The sequence below is a fragment of the Catharus ustulatus genome, chromosome 34, assembly GCF_009819885.2.
Source record: "Catharus ustulatus isolate bCatUst1 chromosome 34, bCatUst1.pri.v2, whole genome shotgun sequence".
NCBI classification, from domain to species: Eukaryota; Metazoa; Chordata; class Aves; order Passeriformes; family Turdidae; genus Catharus; species Catharus ustulatus.
In genome coordinates this window covers 1,541,861-1,557,652 of record NC_046254.1, presented here as the reverse complement: position 1 = coordinate 1,557,652, position 15,792 = coordinate 1,541,861, and the positions used below count along the sequence as shown (strand labels likewise).

Sequence of the window (15,792 nt, the reverse complement as noted above, 5' to 3'; positions counted from 1 at the left end):
AGTTCATGCCCATGTCACAGATCTGAATAAAAATGACACAAATTTAATAAAAATCTGCACTTTTATAAACAAAAAATCCCCTAATTTCACCAAAATCTGCATTTTTATAAACCCAACATCTCCAAATTTCACCAAAATCTGCATTTCTAAACCCAAAATTTCCAAATTTACACAGGGCAGTTCATGCCCATGCCTCGGATCTGAAAAAAAAATAACTCAAAATGCAACAAATTTAACAAAAATCTGCATTTCTTAACCCAAAATTTCCAAATTTACACAGGGCAGTTCATGCCCATGCCTCGGATCTGAATAAAAATTCAACAAATTTAATAAAAATCTGCATTTCTAAACTCAAAATTTCTAAATTTCAACAAAATCTGCATTTCTTAACCCAAAATTTCCAAATTTACACAGGGCAGTTCATGCCCATGCCACGGATCTGAACAAAAAATAACTCAAAATTCAACAAATTTAATAAAAATCTGCATTTCTAAACTCAAAATTTCCAAATTTACACAGGGGAGTTCATGCCCATGCCTCGGATCTGAACAAAAATGACACAAATTTAATAAAAATCTGCATTTTTATCAACGAAAAATTCCCTAATTTCACCAAAATCTGCATTTCTAAACCCAAAATTTCCAAATTTACACTGAGGAGTTCGTGTCCATGCCTTGGATCTGAATAAAAATTCAACAAATTTTACCAAAATCTGCATTTCTAAACACAAAATTTCCAAATTTACACAGGGCAGTTCATGCCCATGCCATGGATCTGCAAAAAAAAAACCTCAAAATTTCCAAATGTCACCAAAATCTGCATTTCTAAACCCAAAATCCTCAAATTTACACAGGGCAGTTCATGCCCATGCCTCGGATCTGAACAAAAATTCAACAAATTTAACAAAAATCTGCTTTTCTTAACCCAAAATTCTCAAATATTCAGTGGAGTTTTCACCAAAAATTCCCAAATTCAAAGTGTCCCCAAATCCTCCAATGTCCCCAATCCCCCCAATGTCCCCAATGTCCCCAAATGTCTCCAATGTCCCAATCCCCCTCAATGCCCCCAAATGTCCCCAGTGTCCCCAATGTCCCCAATATCTCCAGTGTCCCCAATCCCCCAAATGTCCCCAATATCCCCAAATGTCCCCAGTGTCCCCATATCCTCAAATGTCCCCAACATCCTCAAATATCCCCAATGTCCCAAACATCCTCAAATGTCCCGAATATCGCCAAATGTCCCCAATGTCCCCAGTGTCCCCAATGTCCCCAATCCCCCCACTGTCCTCCAACGTCCCCAACATCCCCAAGTGTCCCCAATCCCCCCAAATGTCCCCACTGTCCCCCAACGTTCCCAATCCCCCCAATGTCCCCAAATGTCCCCAATGTCCCCAATCCCCCCCAGCATCCCCAATGTCCCCAAAGTCCCCAACATTCCCAGATGTCCCCAAATGTCCCCAATATCGCCAAATGTCCCCAATGTCCCCAGTGTCCCCAATGTCCCCTATATCCCCAAATGTCCATAGTCCCTCCAATCCCTCCAAATGTCCCCACTGTCCCCAATCCCCCCAATGTCCCCAACATTCCCAAATGCCCCCAACATCCCCAAATATCCCCAAATATCCCCAGTGTCCCCACTGTCCCCAGTGTCCCCAATGTTCCCAATGTCCCCAATATCCTCAATGTCCCAAACATCCCCAAATGTCCCCAATGTCCCCATATCCTCAAATGTCCCCAGTGTCCCAAATCCCGCCACTGTCCCCAACACCCCCCAATGTCCCAAATATCCCCAAATATCCCCAGTGTCCCCAAACCCCCTCAACGTCCCCAAATGTCCCCAATGTCTCCAGTGTCCCCAATGTCTCCAGTGTCCCCAATCCCCCAAATGTCCCCAACATCCCCAAATATCCCCAGTGTCCCAAACATCCTCAGATGTCCCCAGTGTCCCCAAATGTCCCCATGTCCCCAATCCCCCAATGTCTCCAAATGTCTTCAATGTCCCCATGTCTCCACTGTCCTCAAATGTCCCCAATGTCCCCAGTCCCCCCAATCCCCCCAAATGTCCCCAATAGCCTCAGATGTCCCCAATGTCCCCAACATCCCCAATGTCCCCAGGTGTCCCCACTGTCCCCAATCCCTCAATGTCCCCACTGTCCCCAATATCCCCAAGTGTCCCCAATGTCCCCAATCCCCCACTGTCCCCAACATTCCCAAATGTCCCCAACATCCCCAAATATTCCCAAATATCCCCAGTGTCCCCACTGTCCCCAGTGTCCCCAATGTTCCCAATGTCCCCAATATCCTCAAAGTCCCAAACATCCCCGAATGTCCCCAATGTCCCCATATCCTCAAATGTCCCCAGTGTCCCAAATCCCGCCACTGTCCCCAACACCCCCCAATGTCCCAAATATCCCCAAATATCCCCAGTGTCCCCAAATGTCCCCAATGTCCCCAGTCCCTCCAATCCCTCCAAATATCCCAAATTCCCCCAGTGTCCCCAACATCTCCAATCCCCCCAATGTCCAGAATCCCTCCAGTGTCCCCAAGGTTCCAAATCCCCCCAAATATCCCCAGTGTCCCCAATGTCCCCTATATCCCCAAATGTCCACAGTCCCTCCAATCCCTGCAAATGTCCCCACTGTCCCCAAATGTCCCCAATGTCCCCAATCCCCCCAATGTCCCCAAATGTCCCCGATGTGCCCAATCCCCCCCAGCATCCCCAATGTCCCCAAAGTCCCCAACATTCCCAAATGTCCCCAATGTCCCCATATCCTCAAATGTCCCCAATCCCCCCAAATGTCCCCAGTGTCCCCAAATGCCCCCAATGTCCCCAATCCCCTAATATCCCCAAATGTCCCCAAATGTCCCCCATGTCCCCAATCCCCCCAATATGCCCCAGTGTCCCCAATCCTCCCAGTGTCCCCAATCCCCCCAACGTCCCCACTGTCCCCACTGTCCCCACTGCCCCCAAATGTCCCCAATGTCTCCACGGTCCCCAATGTCCCCAAAGTCCCCAACATCCCCAATGTCCCCAGTGTCCCCAATCCCCCCAATATCCCCCAGTGTCCTCAATCTCCCCAGTGTCCCCAAATGTCCCCGCTGTCCCCGGTGTCCCTGACCGGCTGCTCGATGACCCTGAGCACGGTGCGCTTGATGTCGGCGATGGCCTCGGTGTAGACGGAGGCGAGTTCATGGATCAGCTTGTGGTTGTGGGGCAGCAGGGCCAGGTACAGGTACAGGCACTGCTTGATGGTCTCCTCTGTCCAGGGGGCTGCCACCTCTGGGGACACAAGTGACAATAATGGGGACAAAAATGGGACAGGCACTGCTTGATGGTCTCCTCTGTCCAGGGGGCTGCCACCTCTGGGGACAGAAATGGGGACAGAAGTGACAAAAATGGGACAGGCACTGCTTGATGGGCTCCTCTGTCCAGGGGGCTGCCACCTCTGGGGACACCAAAATGGGGACAGAAGTGACAGAAATGGGACAGGCACTGCTTGATGGTCTCCTCTGTCCAGGGGGCTGCCACCTCTGGGGACACAAATGGGGACAGAAGTGACAAAAATGGGACAGGCACTGCTTGATGGTCTCCTCTGTCCAGGGGGCTGCCACCTCTGGGGACACAAATGGGGACAGAAGTGACAAAAATGGGACAGGCACTGCTTGATGGTCTCCTCTGTCCAGGGGGCTGCCACCTCTGGGGACAGAAATGGGGACAGAAGTGACAAAAATGGGACAGGCACTGCTTGATGGTCTCCTCTGTCCAGGGGGCTGCCACCTCTGGGGACACCGAAATGGGGACAGAAGTGACAAAAATGGGACAGGCACTGCTTGATGGTCTCCTCTGTCCAGGGGGCTGCCACCTCTGGGGACACCAAAATGGGGACAGAAATGACAAAAATGGGACAGGCACTGCTTGATGGTCTCCTCTGTCCAGGGGGCTGCCACCTCTGGGGACACCAAAATGGGGACAGAAGTGACAAAAACGGGACAGGCACTGCTTGATGGTCTCCTCTGTCCAGGGGGCTGCCACCTCTGGGGACACAAATGGGGACAGAAGTGACAAAAATGGGACAGGCACTGCTTGATGGTCTCCTCTGTCCAGGGGGCTGCCACCTCTGGGTGACAAAAATGGGGACAGAAGTGACAAAAATGGGACAGGCACTGCTTGATGGTCTCCTCTGTCCAGGGGGCTGCCACCTCTGGGTGACAAAAGTGACAGAAATGGGGACAAAAATGGGACAGGCACTGCTTGATGGTCTCCTCTGTCCAGGGGGCTGCCACCTCTGGGGACACCAAAATGGGGACAGAAGTGACAAAAATGGGACAGGCACTGCTTGATGGTCTCCTCTGTCCAGGGGGCTGCCACCTCTGGGGACACCAAAATGGGGACAAAAGTGACAAAAATGGGACAGGCACTGCTTGATGGTCTCCTCTGTCCAGGGGGCTGCCACCTCTGGGGACAGAAATGGGGACAGAAGTGACAAAAATGGGACAGGCACTGCTTGATGGTCTCCTCTGTCCAGGGGGCTGCCACCTCTGGGGACACCAAAATGGGGACAGAAATGACAAAAATGGGACAGGGACAGGGACAGGGACAGGTACAGGTTCCCCTGCCCCATTTTGGTTTTCCCTGTCCCATTTGGGGCTCACCTGTCCCATTTGGGTCTCACCTGTCCCCTCTGGGGCTCACCTGTCCCATCTGGGGCTCACCTGTCCCGTTTTGGGCTCACCTGTCCCATTTGGGGCTCACCTGTCCCCTCTGTGTCTCACCTGTCCCGTTTTGAGCTCACCTGTCCCCTTTGGGACTCACCTGTCCCATTTAGGATTTCCCTGCCCCATTTGGGATTTCCCTGCCCCATTTAGGATTTCCCTGTCCCATTTGGGTCTCACCTGTCCCATTTTTGTTTTCCCTGTCCCATTTTGGTCTCACCTGTCCCCTCTGTGTCTCACCTGTCCCGTTTTGGGCTCACCTGTCCTGTCTGGGTCTCACCTGTCCTGTTTAGGATTTCCCTGTCCCATTTGGGTCTCACCTGTCCCATTTGGGGCTCACCTGTCCCGTTTGGGGCTCACCTGTCCCATTTGGGGCTCACCTGTCCCATCTGGGGCTCACCTGTCCCATTTGGGGCTCACCTGTCCCATTTTGAGCTCACCTGTCCCATTTTTGTTTTCCCTGTCCCGTTTTGAGCTCACCTGTCCCGTTTTGGTCTCACCTGTCCCATTTGGGGCTCACCTGTCCCATTTATGGCTCACCTGTCCCATTTGGGGCTCACCTGTCCCATTTGGGGCTCACCTGTCCCATTTGGGGCTCACCTGTCCCCTCTGTGTCTCACCTGTCCCGTTTTGGGCTCACCTGTCCTGTCTGGGTCTCACCTGTCCTGTTTAGGATTTCCCTGCCCCATTTGGAGCTCACCTGTCCCATTTTGTTTTCCCTGCCCCGTTTTTGTTTTCCCTGCCCCATTTTGGGCTCACCTGTCCTGTTCTGAGCTCACCTGTCCCATTTTGAGCTCACCTGTGTCCTTGTCGGCCCCGAAGAGCACCGAGGGGGGGTTGGGGTGCACCAGCAGCTGCAGGTAATTGAGCGCGAACTTCTCCACGTACTCGCGCAGCTGCTCCTTCTCGTACATGCGCTTGATGAACAGCAGCGCCTGCTGCCGCACCTGGGGACACCTGGGTTACCTGGGGACACCTGGGGACACCTGGGGGCACCTGGGAACAGCTGGGGACAGCTGGGAATGCCTGCTGCCGCACCTGGGGACACACCTGCGTCACCTGGGGGCACCTGGGGACACCTGGGGACAGCTGGGGACACCTGTCACACCTGGGCAGCGCCTGCTGCCGCACCTGGGGACACACCTGGGGGCACCTGGGGACACCTGGGGAGTGCCTGTGACACACCTGGGGACAAACCTGCGTCACCTGGGGACACCTGGGGGCACCTGGGGACACCTGGGGACACACCTGGGGGCACCTGGGGACACCTGGGGAGTGCCTGTGACACACCTGGGGACACACCTGGCACATCTGGGGACACCTGGGGGTCACCTGGGGAGTGCCTGTGACACACCTGGGGACAAACCTGCGTCACCTGGGGACACCTGGGGACACCTGGGGACACCTGGGGACACCTGGGGAGTGCCTGGGGACAGCTGGGAACACCTGGGGACACCTGGGGAGTGCCTGGGGACAGCTGGGAACACCTGGGGACACCTGGGAATGCCTGCTGCCGCACCTGGGGACACACCCGGGTCACCTGGGGACACCTGGGGACACCTGGGGACACCTGGGCAGCGCCTGCTGCCGCACCTGGGGACACACCCGCGTCACCTGGGGACACCTGGGGACACCTGGGGACACCTGGGAATGCCTGCTGCCGCACCTGGGGACACACCTGCGTCACCTGGGGGCACCTGGGGTCACCTGGGCATCACCTGGGGGCTACCTGTGACACCTGGGGGCACCTGGCACACCTGGGGACACCCAGGGACCCCCTGGGGACCCCTCAAATCCCCCCCCCAAATCCCCCCCAGCCCCCCTAGGGACCCCCCAGACACCCTCAGGACCCCCCAAACCCCCTCAGGACCCCCCTGGGGACCCCCCCGGGTACCCCCCCAGTCCCCCAGCCCACCTTGTCCTTCTCGTGGGAGCTGAGGTCCAGCAGCACGTGCAGGTACTGGAACTGCCGCGAGGGGCGCTTGGCGATCAGCTCCCGCAGCGTGGCCATGCCCAGGTACGCGCGGCTCTGGGGACACCGGGTGGCACTTGGCACCTGGGGCACCTCCTTGTGGCACCTGGTACCTGGTGTCACCTCCTTGTGGCACCTGGTGTCACCTCTGTGTGGCACCTGTGCCCTGACACCTCTGTGTGGCACCTCTGTGTGGCACCTGGCACCTGGTGTCACCTCCTTGTGGCACCTGGTGTCACCTCTGTGTGCCATCTCTGTGTGTCACCTCTGCGTGGCACCTGAGCCCTGGCACCTCCTTGTGACACCTCTGTGTGTCACCTCTGTGTGGCACCTGGCACCTGGTGTCACCTCTGTGTGGCTCCTGTGCCCTGTCATCTCCTTGTGGCACCTGGTACCTGGTGTCACCTCTGTGTGCCACCTCAGGGTGCTGACTGTGCCCTGTCACCTCTGTGTGGCACCTGGTATCTGGTGTCACCTCTGTGTGTCACCTGCACCCTGCCACCTCCTTGTGGCACCTGGTGTCACCTCTGTGTGGCACCTGGCACCTGGTGTCACCTCCTTGTGGCACCTGGTGTCACCTCTGTGTGGCACCTCGGGGTGCTGACTGTGCCCTGTCACCTCTGTGTGGCACCTGCCACCTCCTTGTGACACCTCTGTGTGGCACCTGGTGTCACCTCTGTGTGCCACCTGCTACCTGGTGTCACCTCTGTGTGGCACCTGGCACCTGGTGTCACCTCCTTGTGGCACCTGGTGTCACCTCTGTGTGGCACCTGCACCCTGACACCTCCTTGTGGCACCTGGTGGCACCTCTGTGTGTCACCTGGTATCTGGTGTCACCTTGGGGTGGCACCAGCACCCTGTCACCTCTGTGTGTCACCTCTGGGTAGCACCTGAGCCCTGTCACCTCTGTGTGGCACCTGGTGTCACCTCGGGGTGGCACCTGCACCCTGACACCTCAGGTGTCCTCTCAGTGTCTCCCTGGTGTCCCCCCAGTGTCCCCTTAATGTCCTCCTGTGTCCCCTCAGTGTCCCCTCAATGTCTCTCAATGTCCCCTAGTGTCCCCTTGGTGTCCCCTGCTGTCCCTTCCATGCCCCCCAGTGTCACCTCAGCGTCTCTCAATGTCCCCTCGATGTCTCTCATTGTCCCCCGCTGTCCCCTGATGTCCCCTCCCTGTCCCCTCCCTGTCCCCTCCATGTCCCCTCCATGTCCCCAGGTGTCCCCTGATGTCCCCTGGTGTCCCCACCTCGTCCTCGCAGTATTTCCGGATCACCTCCAGGGCGCTCTCGGTGATCAGCGGCGCCTCCAGCACCACCTTGGTGAAGATCCTGGGGACAGGGACAGTGTCACCGGGCTGGGGACACCGGGGACGCCAGCACAGCCTTGGTGACACCAACACAGCCCCGGTGACACCAACCAGTGACACCAACACGGTCTTGGTGACACCAGCACGGCCTTGGTGGCACCAACCCAACCCCAGTGACACCAACCCATCCCTGGTGTCCCCATCCCAGTGACATCAACTCATCCGAGTGACACCAAACCAGTGACGCCATCCCAGTGACACCAACCCAATCTCAGTGACACCAATCCAGTCCTGGTGACATCAATCCAACCCCAGTGTCACCAACCCATCCCCAGTGTCCCCATCCCAGTGTCACCAACCCACCCCCGGTGTCCCCATCCCCAGTGTCCCCATCCCAGTGACACCAACCCATCCCCAGTGTCCCCATCCCAGTGACACCAACCCATCCCCAGTGTCCCCATCCCAGTGACACCAACCCATCCCCAGTGTCCCCATCCCAGTGACAACAACCCAACCCAGTGACACCAACCCAAGGCACACGACACCAACCCAACCCTCATGTCCCCAACCCAGTGTCACCAACCCAACCCGGTGTCCCCGATGTCCCCATCCCAGTGACACCAACCCATCCCCAGTGTCCCCAACCCAGTGACACCAACCCAATCCCAGTGACACCAACCCATCCCTAGTGTCCCCAACCCAGTGACACCAACCCATCCCTGGTGACACCAACACAACCCTGATGTCCCCATCCCAGTGTCCCCAACCCACCCCAGTGTCCCCCATCCCAGTGACACCAACCCATCCCTGGTGTCCCCAGTCCAGTGACATCAACCCACCCCTGGTGTCCCCGGTGTCCCCATCCCAGTGTCCCCAACCCATCCCTGATGTCCCCATCTCAGTGTCACCAACCCATCCCCGCTGTCTCCAATCCAGTGACACCAACCCAATCCCAGTGACACCAACCCATCCCTAGTGTCCCCAACCCAGTGACACCAACCCATCCCTGGTGACACCAACACAACCCTGATGTCCCCATCCCAGTGTCACCAACACAACCCCAGTGTCCCCAACCCACCCCGGTATCCCTGATGTCCCCATCCCAGTGTCCCCAACCCACCCCGGCGTCCCCAACCCCAGTGTCCCCAACCCACCCCAGTGTCCCCCATCCCAGTGACACCAACACATCCCCAGTGTCCCCATCTCAGTGTCCCCGACCCACCCCGGTGTCCCCCGTGTCCCCATCCCAGTGACACCAACCCATCCCTGATGTCCCAATCCCAGTGTCCCCAACCCACCCCGGTGTCCCCATCCCAGTGTCCTCATCCCAGTGTCCCCAAGCCACCCCCATGTCCCCTACCCGTCCTTCTGGTCGGGTTTCTCCTGCAGCCCGGCCAGCAGCCCGATCAGGCACTCGTCGTAGCGCTCCAGGCCGCCGGCGCCGCCGCGCGCCAGGTGCGCGTTGTACTCCTGGAACAGCCACGCGAACGCCAGGTCCAGGCGCCCGCGCACGTCGTCCAGGATGAAGGACAGCACCTCGCCCTTGAGGGGCACCTCGAACTGCGTCACCAGCGAGGCCAGGATCTTCACTCGGGCCTGGAAGGTCACTCAGAGGTTACTCAGGGGTCACTCAATGGTTAATCAAGAGATACTCAAGGGATACTCAGGGATTAGTCAATGGTCACTCAATGGTCACTGTCACTGCGTCACCAGCGAGGCCAGGATCTTCACTCGGGCCTGGAAGGTCACTCAGGGTCACTCAGAGGTTACTCGGGGGTCATTAAATGGATATTCAATGGTTACTTGAGAGATACTCAAGGGATACTCAGGGATTAGTCAAGGGTCACTGTTACTGCGTCACCACCAAGGTCAGGATCTTCACTCGGGCCTGAGGGGACAGCCAGGGTCATCCAGGGGTTACTCAGGGGTCACTCAGTGGTCATTCAATGGATATTCAATGGTTACTCAAGGGATACTCAGGGGTTAGTCAAGGGTCACTCAAGGGTCACTGTCACTGTGTTACCAGCGAGGCCAGGATCTTCACTCGGGCCTGAGGGGGCAGCCAGGGTCACCCAGGGTCACTCAGGCGTCATTCAATGGTCATTCAATGGATATTCAATGGTTACTCAAGAGATACTCAGGGATTAGTCAAAGGTCACTATTACGCATCACCAGCGAGGCCAGGATCTTCACTCGGGCCTGAGGGGTCAGCTGGGGTCACTCAGGGGTCATTCAATGGTCATTTAATGGATATTCAATGGTTACTCAAGAGATACTCAAGGGTTAGTCAAGGGTCACTGTTAATGTGTCACCAGCAAGGTCAGGATCTTCACTCGGGCCTGAGAGGACAGCCAGGGTCACTCAAGGGTCACTCAGGGGTCATTCAATGGTTACTCAAGAGATACTCAAGGGATACCCAGGGATTAGTCAAGGGTCACTGTCACTGCATCACCAGCGAGGCCAGGATCTTCACTCGGGCCTGAGGGGTCACTCAGGGTCACTCAGGGGTTACTCAGGGGTCATTCAATGGATATTCAATGGTTACTCAAGGGATACTCAGGGGTTAGTCAAGGGTCACTCAAGGGTCACTGTCACTGTGTCACCAGCGAGGCCAGGATCTTCACTCGGGCCTGAGGGGTCACTCAGAGGTTACTCAGGGGTCATTCAATGGTTACTCAAGAGATACTCAAGGGATACTCAGGGATTAGTCAGTGGTCACTCAATGGTCACTGTTACTGCATCACCAGCGAGGCCAGGATCTTCACTCGGGCCTGAGGGGTCAGTCAGGGTCACCCAAGGGTCACTCAGTGGTCATTCAGTGGTCATTCAATGGATATTCAATGGTTACTCAAGAGATACTCAGGGAGTAGTCAATGCTGTCCAGGCCCACAGGTGTCCCCAGGAATGCCCAGGTGTCCCCAGGTGTATCCCAGATGTCCCCCAGGTGTCTCCAGGTGTCCCCAGGTGTCCCCCAGGTGTCCCCAGGTGTATCCCAAGTGTCCCCAGGTGCGCCCAGGTGTCCCCGGGTGTATCCCAGGTGTATCCCAGGTGTCCCCAAGTGTATCTCAGCTGTCCCCAGGTGTCCCCAGGTGTCCCCAGGTGTATCCCAAGTGTCCCCAGGTGTACCCCAGGTGTCCCCAGGTATATCCCAGGTGTCCCCAAGTGTCCCCAGATAACCCCAGGTGTTCCCCAGGTATATCCCAGGTGTCCCCAGGTGTCCCCCAGGTGTTCCCAGGTGTATCCCAGGTGTGCCCAGGTGTCCCCAGGAGTTCCCAGGTGTCCCCAGGTGTATCCCAAGTGTCCCCACGGGTATCTCAGCTGTCCCCAGGTGTATCCCAGGTGTCCCCACGTGTATCCCAGGTGTCCCCAGGTGTCCCCCAGGTGTTCCCAGGTGTCCCCAGATAACCCCAGGTGTTCCCCAGGTGTATCCCAGGTGTCCCAGGTGTCCCCAGGCGTACCTGGGCAGCCCCGCTGGCCGCCACGGCCCTCTCGGAGCGCAGGATTCGCCGCACGGCGCCGAGCTTGAGCTTCTCCACCTGCACCTCACTGAGCGGCTTCAGCACCTCGCTGAGCCGGAACACCTTCTTACGGCCACCTGCGCCGGCCAGCCTGGAATGGGATTGGGATTAATGGGATTAATGGGATTGGGATTGGGGTCAGAGCCGGAACACCTTCTTACGGCCCCCAGCACCGGCCAGCCTGGAATGGGATTAATGGGATTGGGATTAATGGGATTGGGATTGGGGTCAGCACCTCGCTGAGCCGGAACACCTTCTTACGGCCCCCGGCACCGGTCAGCCTGGAATGGGATTAATGGGATTGGGATTAATGGGATTGGGATTGGGGTCAGCACCTCGCTGAGCCGGAACACCTTCTTACGGCCACCTGCACCAGCTAACCTGGAACCAGAAATGGGATTGGGATTGGGATTAATGGGATTGGGATTAATGGGATTGGGATTAATGGGATTGGGATTGGGGTCAGCACCTCGCTGAGCCGGAACACCTTCTTACGGCCCCCGGCACCTGCCAGGCTGGAATGGGATTGGGATTGGGATTAATGGGATTGGGATTGGGGTCAGCACCTCGCTGAGCCGGAACACCTTCTTACGGCCCCCGGTACCTGCCAGCCTGGAATGGGATTGGGATTAATGGGATTGGGATTGGGGTCAGCACCTTGCTGAGCCGGAACACCTTCTTATGGCCACCGGCACCGGCCAGCCTGGAATGGGATTAATGGGATTAATGGGATTAATGGGATTGGGATTGGGGTCAGAGCCGGAACACCTTCTTACGGCCCCCGGCACCGGCTAACCTGGAATGGGATTGGGATTAATGGGATTGGGATTGGGGTCAGAGCCAGAACACCTTCTTACAGCCCCCGGTACCCACCAGGCTGAAAGGGGATTTGGATTAATGGGATTGGGATTAATGGGATTAATGGCATTGGGATTGGGGTCAGAGCTGGAACTCCTTCTTACGGCCCCCCACACCTGACCATGGATGAGTGACCCCAATCCCACCCCAAACCCCATTTGGCCACTGATGGTGGATGAGTGGCCGGCATGATGGGCTCGGGCCGGCTGGCCACTGACCATGGATGACCCCAAACCCCTTTGGCCACTGACCATGGATGACCCCAAACCCCCTTTGGCCACTGACCATGGATGACCCCAAACCCCCTTTGGCCACTGACCATGGATGACCCCAAACCCCCTTTGGCCACTGACCGTGGCTGCGTGGGCGGCATGATGGGCTCGGGCCAGCTGGCCACTGACCATGGATGAGTGACCCCAATCCTACCCCAAACCCCTTTGGCCACTGACCGTGGCTGAGTGACCCATCCCGCCCCAAACCCCAGGTGGCCATTTGGCCACTGACCGTGGCTGCGTGGCCGGCATGATGGGCTCAGGCCAGCTGGTCACTGACCATGGATGACCCCAAACCCCAGCTGGCCACTGACCATGGATGAGTGACCCATCCCACCCCAAACCCCCTTTGGCCATGTGGCCACTGACCGTGGCTGCGTGGCCGGCATGATGGGCTCGGGCCAGCTGGCCACTGACCATGGATGACCCCAAACCCCACTGGCCACTGACCATGGATGACCCCAAACCCCAGCTGGCCACTGACCATGGATGACCCCAAACCCCACTGGCCACTGACCATGGATGACCCCAAACCCCAGCTGGCCACTGACCATGGATGAGTGACCCATCCCACCCCAAACCCCAGCTGGCCATGTGGCCACTGACCGTGGCTGCGTGGCCGGCATGATGGGCTCAGGTTGGCCGGACACTGACCATGGCTGAGTGACCCATCCCACCCCAAACCCCCTTTGGCCACTGACCATGGATGACCCCAAACCCCCTTTGGCCACTGACCGTGGCTGCGTGGCCGGCATGATGGGCTCAGGTTGGTCGGACACTGACCATGGCTGAGTGACCCATCCCACCCCAAACCCCCTTTGGCCACTGACCATGGATGACCCCAACCCCCTTTGGCCACTGACCGTGGCTGCGTGGCCGGCATGATGGGCTCGGGCCGGCGCTTGGCCTGGGGGGTCTCGTCCAGCAGCCCGGCGGCCGAGCCGTGGGCGCCCAGCACGGCGATGGCCTGGCCCTGGCCCAGGGCCGACAGGCGCCGCTTGATGACCACCACGCCGTCCGGTTTGGCCACCTTCTCCTCCTTGGGCTCCTCCCGCAGCAGCTTGGTCTGCTCCACACCTGGGAGTGGGAACAATGGGGACACTGGGAATGGGGACAATGGGAATGGGGAATGGGAATGGGGAAATGGGAATGGGGAAAATGGGAATGGGGAAAATGGGAATGGGGAAAATGGGAATGGGGACAATGGGAATGGGGAAAATGGGAATGGGAATGGGGAAAATGGGAATGGGGTGGGAATGGGGTGGGGATGGGAAATGGGGACAATGGGAATGGGGTGGGGAAATGGGAATGGGGAATGGGGTGGGGACAATGGGAATGGGAAACACTGGGAATGGAGTGGGAACGGGAATGGGGAAAATGGGAATGGGGTGGGAATGGGAAATGGGAATGGGGTGGAGACACTGGGAATGGGGTGGGAATGGGAATGGGGTGGGGAAAATGGGAATGGGGTGGGAATGAGGGACACTGGGAATGGGGTGGGAATGGGGTGGGAATGGGAAATGAGGGATGGGGGACACTGGGAATGAGGGGTGGGGAAAATGGGAATGGAGTGGGAAAGGGAATGGGGAAAATGGGAATGGGGAATGAGGGACACTGGGAATGGGGAAAATGGGAATGGGAATGGGGAAAATGGGAATGGGGAAATGGGAATGGGGTGGGAATGGGGAAAATGGGAATGGGGAAAATGGGAATGGGGAATGGGGTGGGGACAATGGGAATGGGAAACACTGGGAATGGAGTGGGAACGGGAATGGGGAAAATGGGAATGGGGAATGAGGGATGGGGAAAATGGGAATGGGGAACACTGGGAATGGGATGGGGACACTGGGAATGGGGTGGGGAAAATGGGAATGGGGAATGGGAAATGGGGACACTGGGAATGGGGTGGGGAAATGGGAATGGGGAATGGGGTGGGGACAATGGGAATGGGAAACACTGGGAATGGAGTGGGAACGGGAATGGGGAAAATGGGAATGGGGTGGGAATGGGAATGGGGTGGGGAAAATGGGAATGGGGTGGGAATGAGGGACACTGGGAATGGGGTGGGAATGGGGTGGGAATGGGAAATGGGAATGGGGAAATGGGAATGGGGTGGGAATGGGAATGGGGATGGGGAAATGGGAATGGGGTGGGAATGGGAATGGGGATGGGGATGGGGAATGGGAATGGGGTGGGAATGGGGAAAATGGGAATGGGGTGGGAATAGGAATGGGGAATGGGGGACACTGGGAATGGGGTGGAGAAAATGGGAATGGGAATGGGGAATGGGGTGGGGAAAATGGGAATGGGGAATGGGAGACACTGGGAATGGGGTGGGAATGAGGTGGGAAATTGTGTGGGAATGGGACAGGAATGGGGTGGGAGTGAGGGAATAGGGTGAGGATGAGGGAATGGGGTGGGAACACTGGGAATAGGGTGGGAATGCTGGGAATGGGGTGTCCCAGGGGTGTCTGGGGGTGTCCCAGGGGTGTCTGGGGGTGTCCCAGAGGGGTCTGGGGGTCTCTGGGGGTGTCCCAGAGAGGTCTGGGGGTGTCCCAGAGGGGTCTGGGTGTGTCCCAGGGGTGTCCCAGGGGTCTCTGGGGTGTCCCCTGCTGTCCCCTGACCTGGCCCCAGCCCCGCCGCCGTCATCTGCGTGGCCATGAGCCGCGCCAGGTGCTTGATCTGCGCCTCGGTGCCGGCCGACTCCACCGGCGTGTAGGTGGCCTGGAAGGAGGCGGGCATGGCCTCGGGCAGGTACACCATGCTGATCAGCACCTGGGGGGGGAAAACAGACATCAGGGATCATAAAAACATCCCAGGGATCCCAAAAATACATCAGAGAACCCAAAACTGCCTCAGGTACACCATGCTGATCAGCACCTGGGGGGGTAAAAATACATCAGGGATCCTAAAAACACATCAGGGATCGTAAAAACACATCAGGGATCCTAAAAATACATCAGAGAACCTAAAACTGCCTCAGGGATCCCAAAACTGCCCCAGGTACACCGTGCTGATCAGCACCTGGGGGGGTAAAAATACATCAGGGATCATAACAACACATCAGGGATCCCAAAAACACATCAGAGAACCCAAAACACCCAGGTACACCGTGCTGATCAGCACCTGGGGGGAAAAATACACATCAGGGATCCTA

At 57.4% G+C, this 15,792-nt stretch overlaps 1 protein-coding gene across 8 annotated transcripts in view; it reads right to left on the bottom strand.

The window, feature by feature from the left end:
- Positions 1 to 15,792, bottom strand: part of SYMPK (symplekin) — a 54,719-nt gene that overhangs the window by 13,515 nt on the left and 25,412 nt on the right. For 7 of the 8 annotated variants that reach the window (XM_033083980.1, XM_033083979.1, XM_033083982.1 and 4 more), the window contains 8 exons: positions 15,260 to 15,410; positions 13,499 to 13,712; positions 11,446 to 11,596; positions 9,348 to 9,583; positions 7,928 to 8,009; positions 6,628 to 6,741; positions 5,512 to 5,659; positions 3,119 to 3,279 (listed from right to left, as the gene is read on the bottom strand). In XM_033083980.1, the coding sequence (XP_032939871.1) occupies positions 3,119 to 3,279; positions 5,512 to 5,659; positions 6,628 to 6,741; positions 7,928 to 8,009; positions 9,348 to 9,583; positions 11,446 to 11,596; positions 13,499 to 13,712; positions 15,260 to 15,410 (1,257 nt within the window). Of the gene's footprint in view, positions 1 to 3,118; positions 3,280 to 5,511; positions 5,660 to 6,627; positions 6,742 to 7,927; positions 8,010 to 9,347; positions 9,584 to 11,445; positions 11,597 to 11,974; positions 12,021 to 13,498; positions 13,713 to 15,259; positions 15,411 to 15,792 lie in introns of all 8 variants that reach the window. The other variant, XM_033083981.1, reaches the window with a different exon arrangement.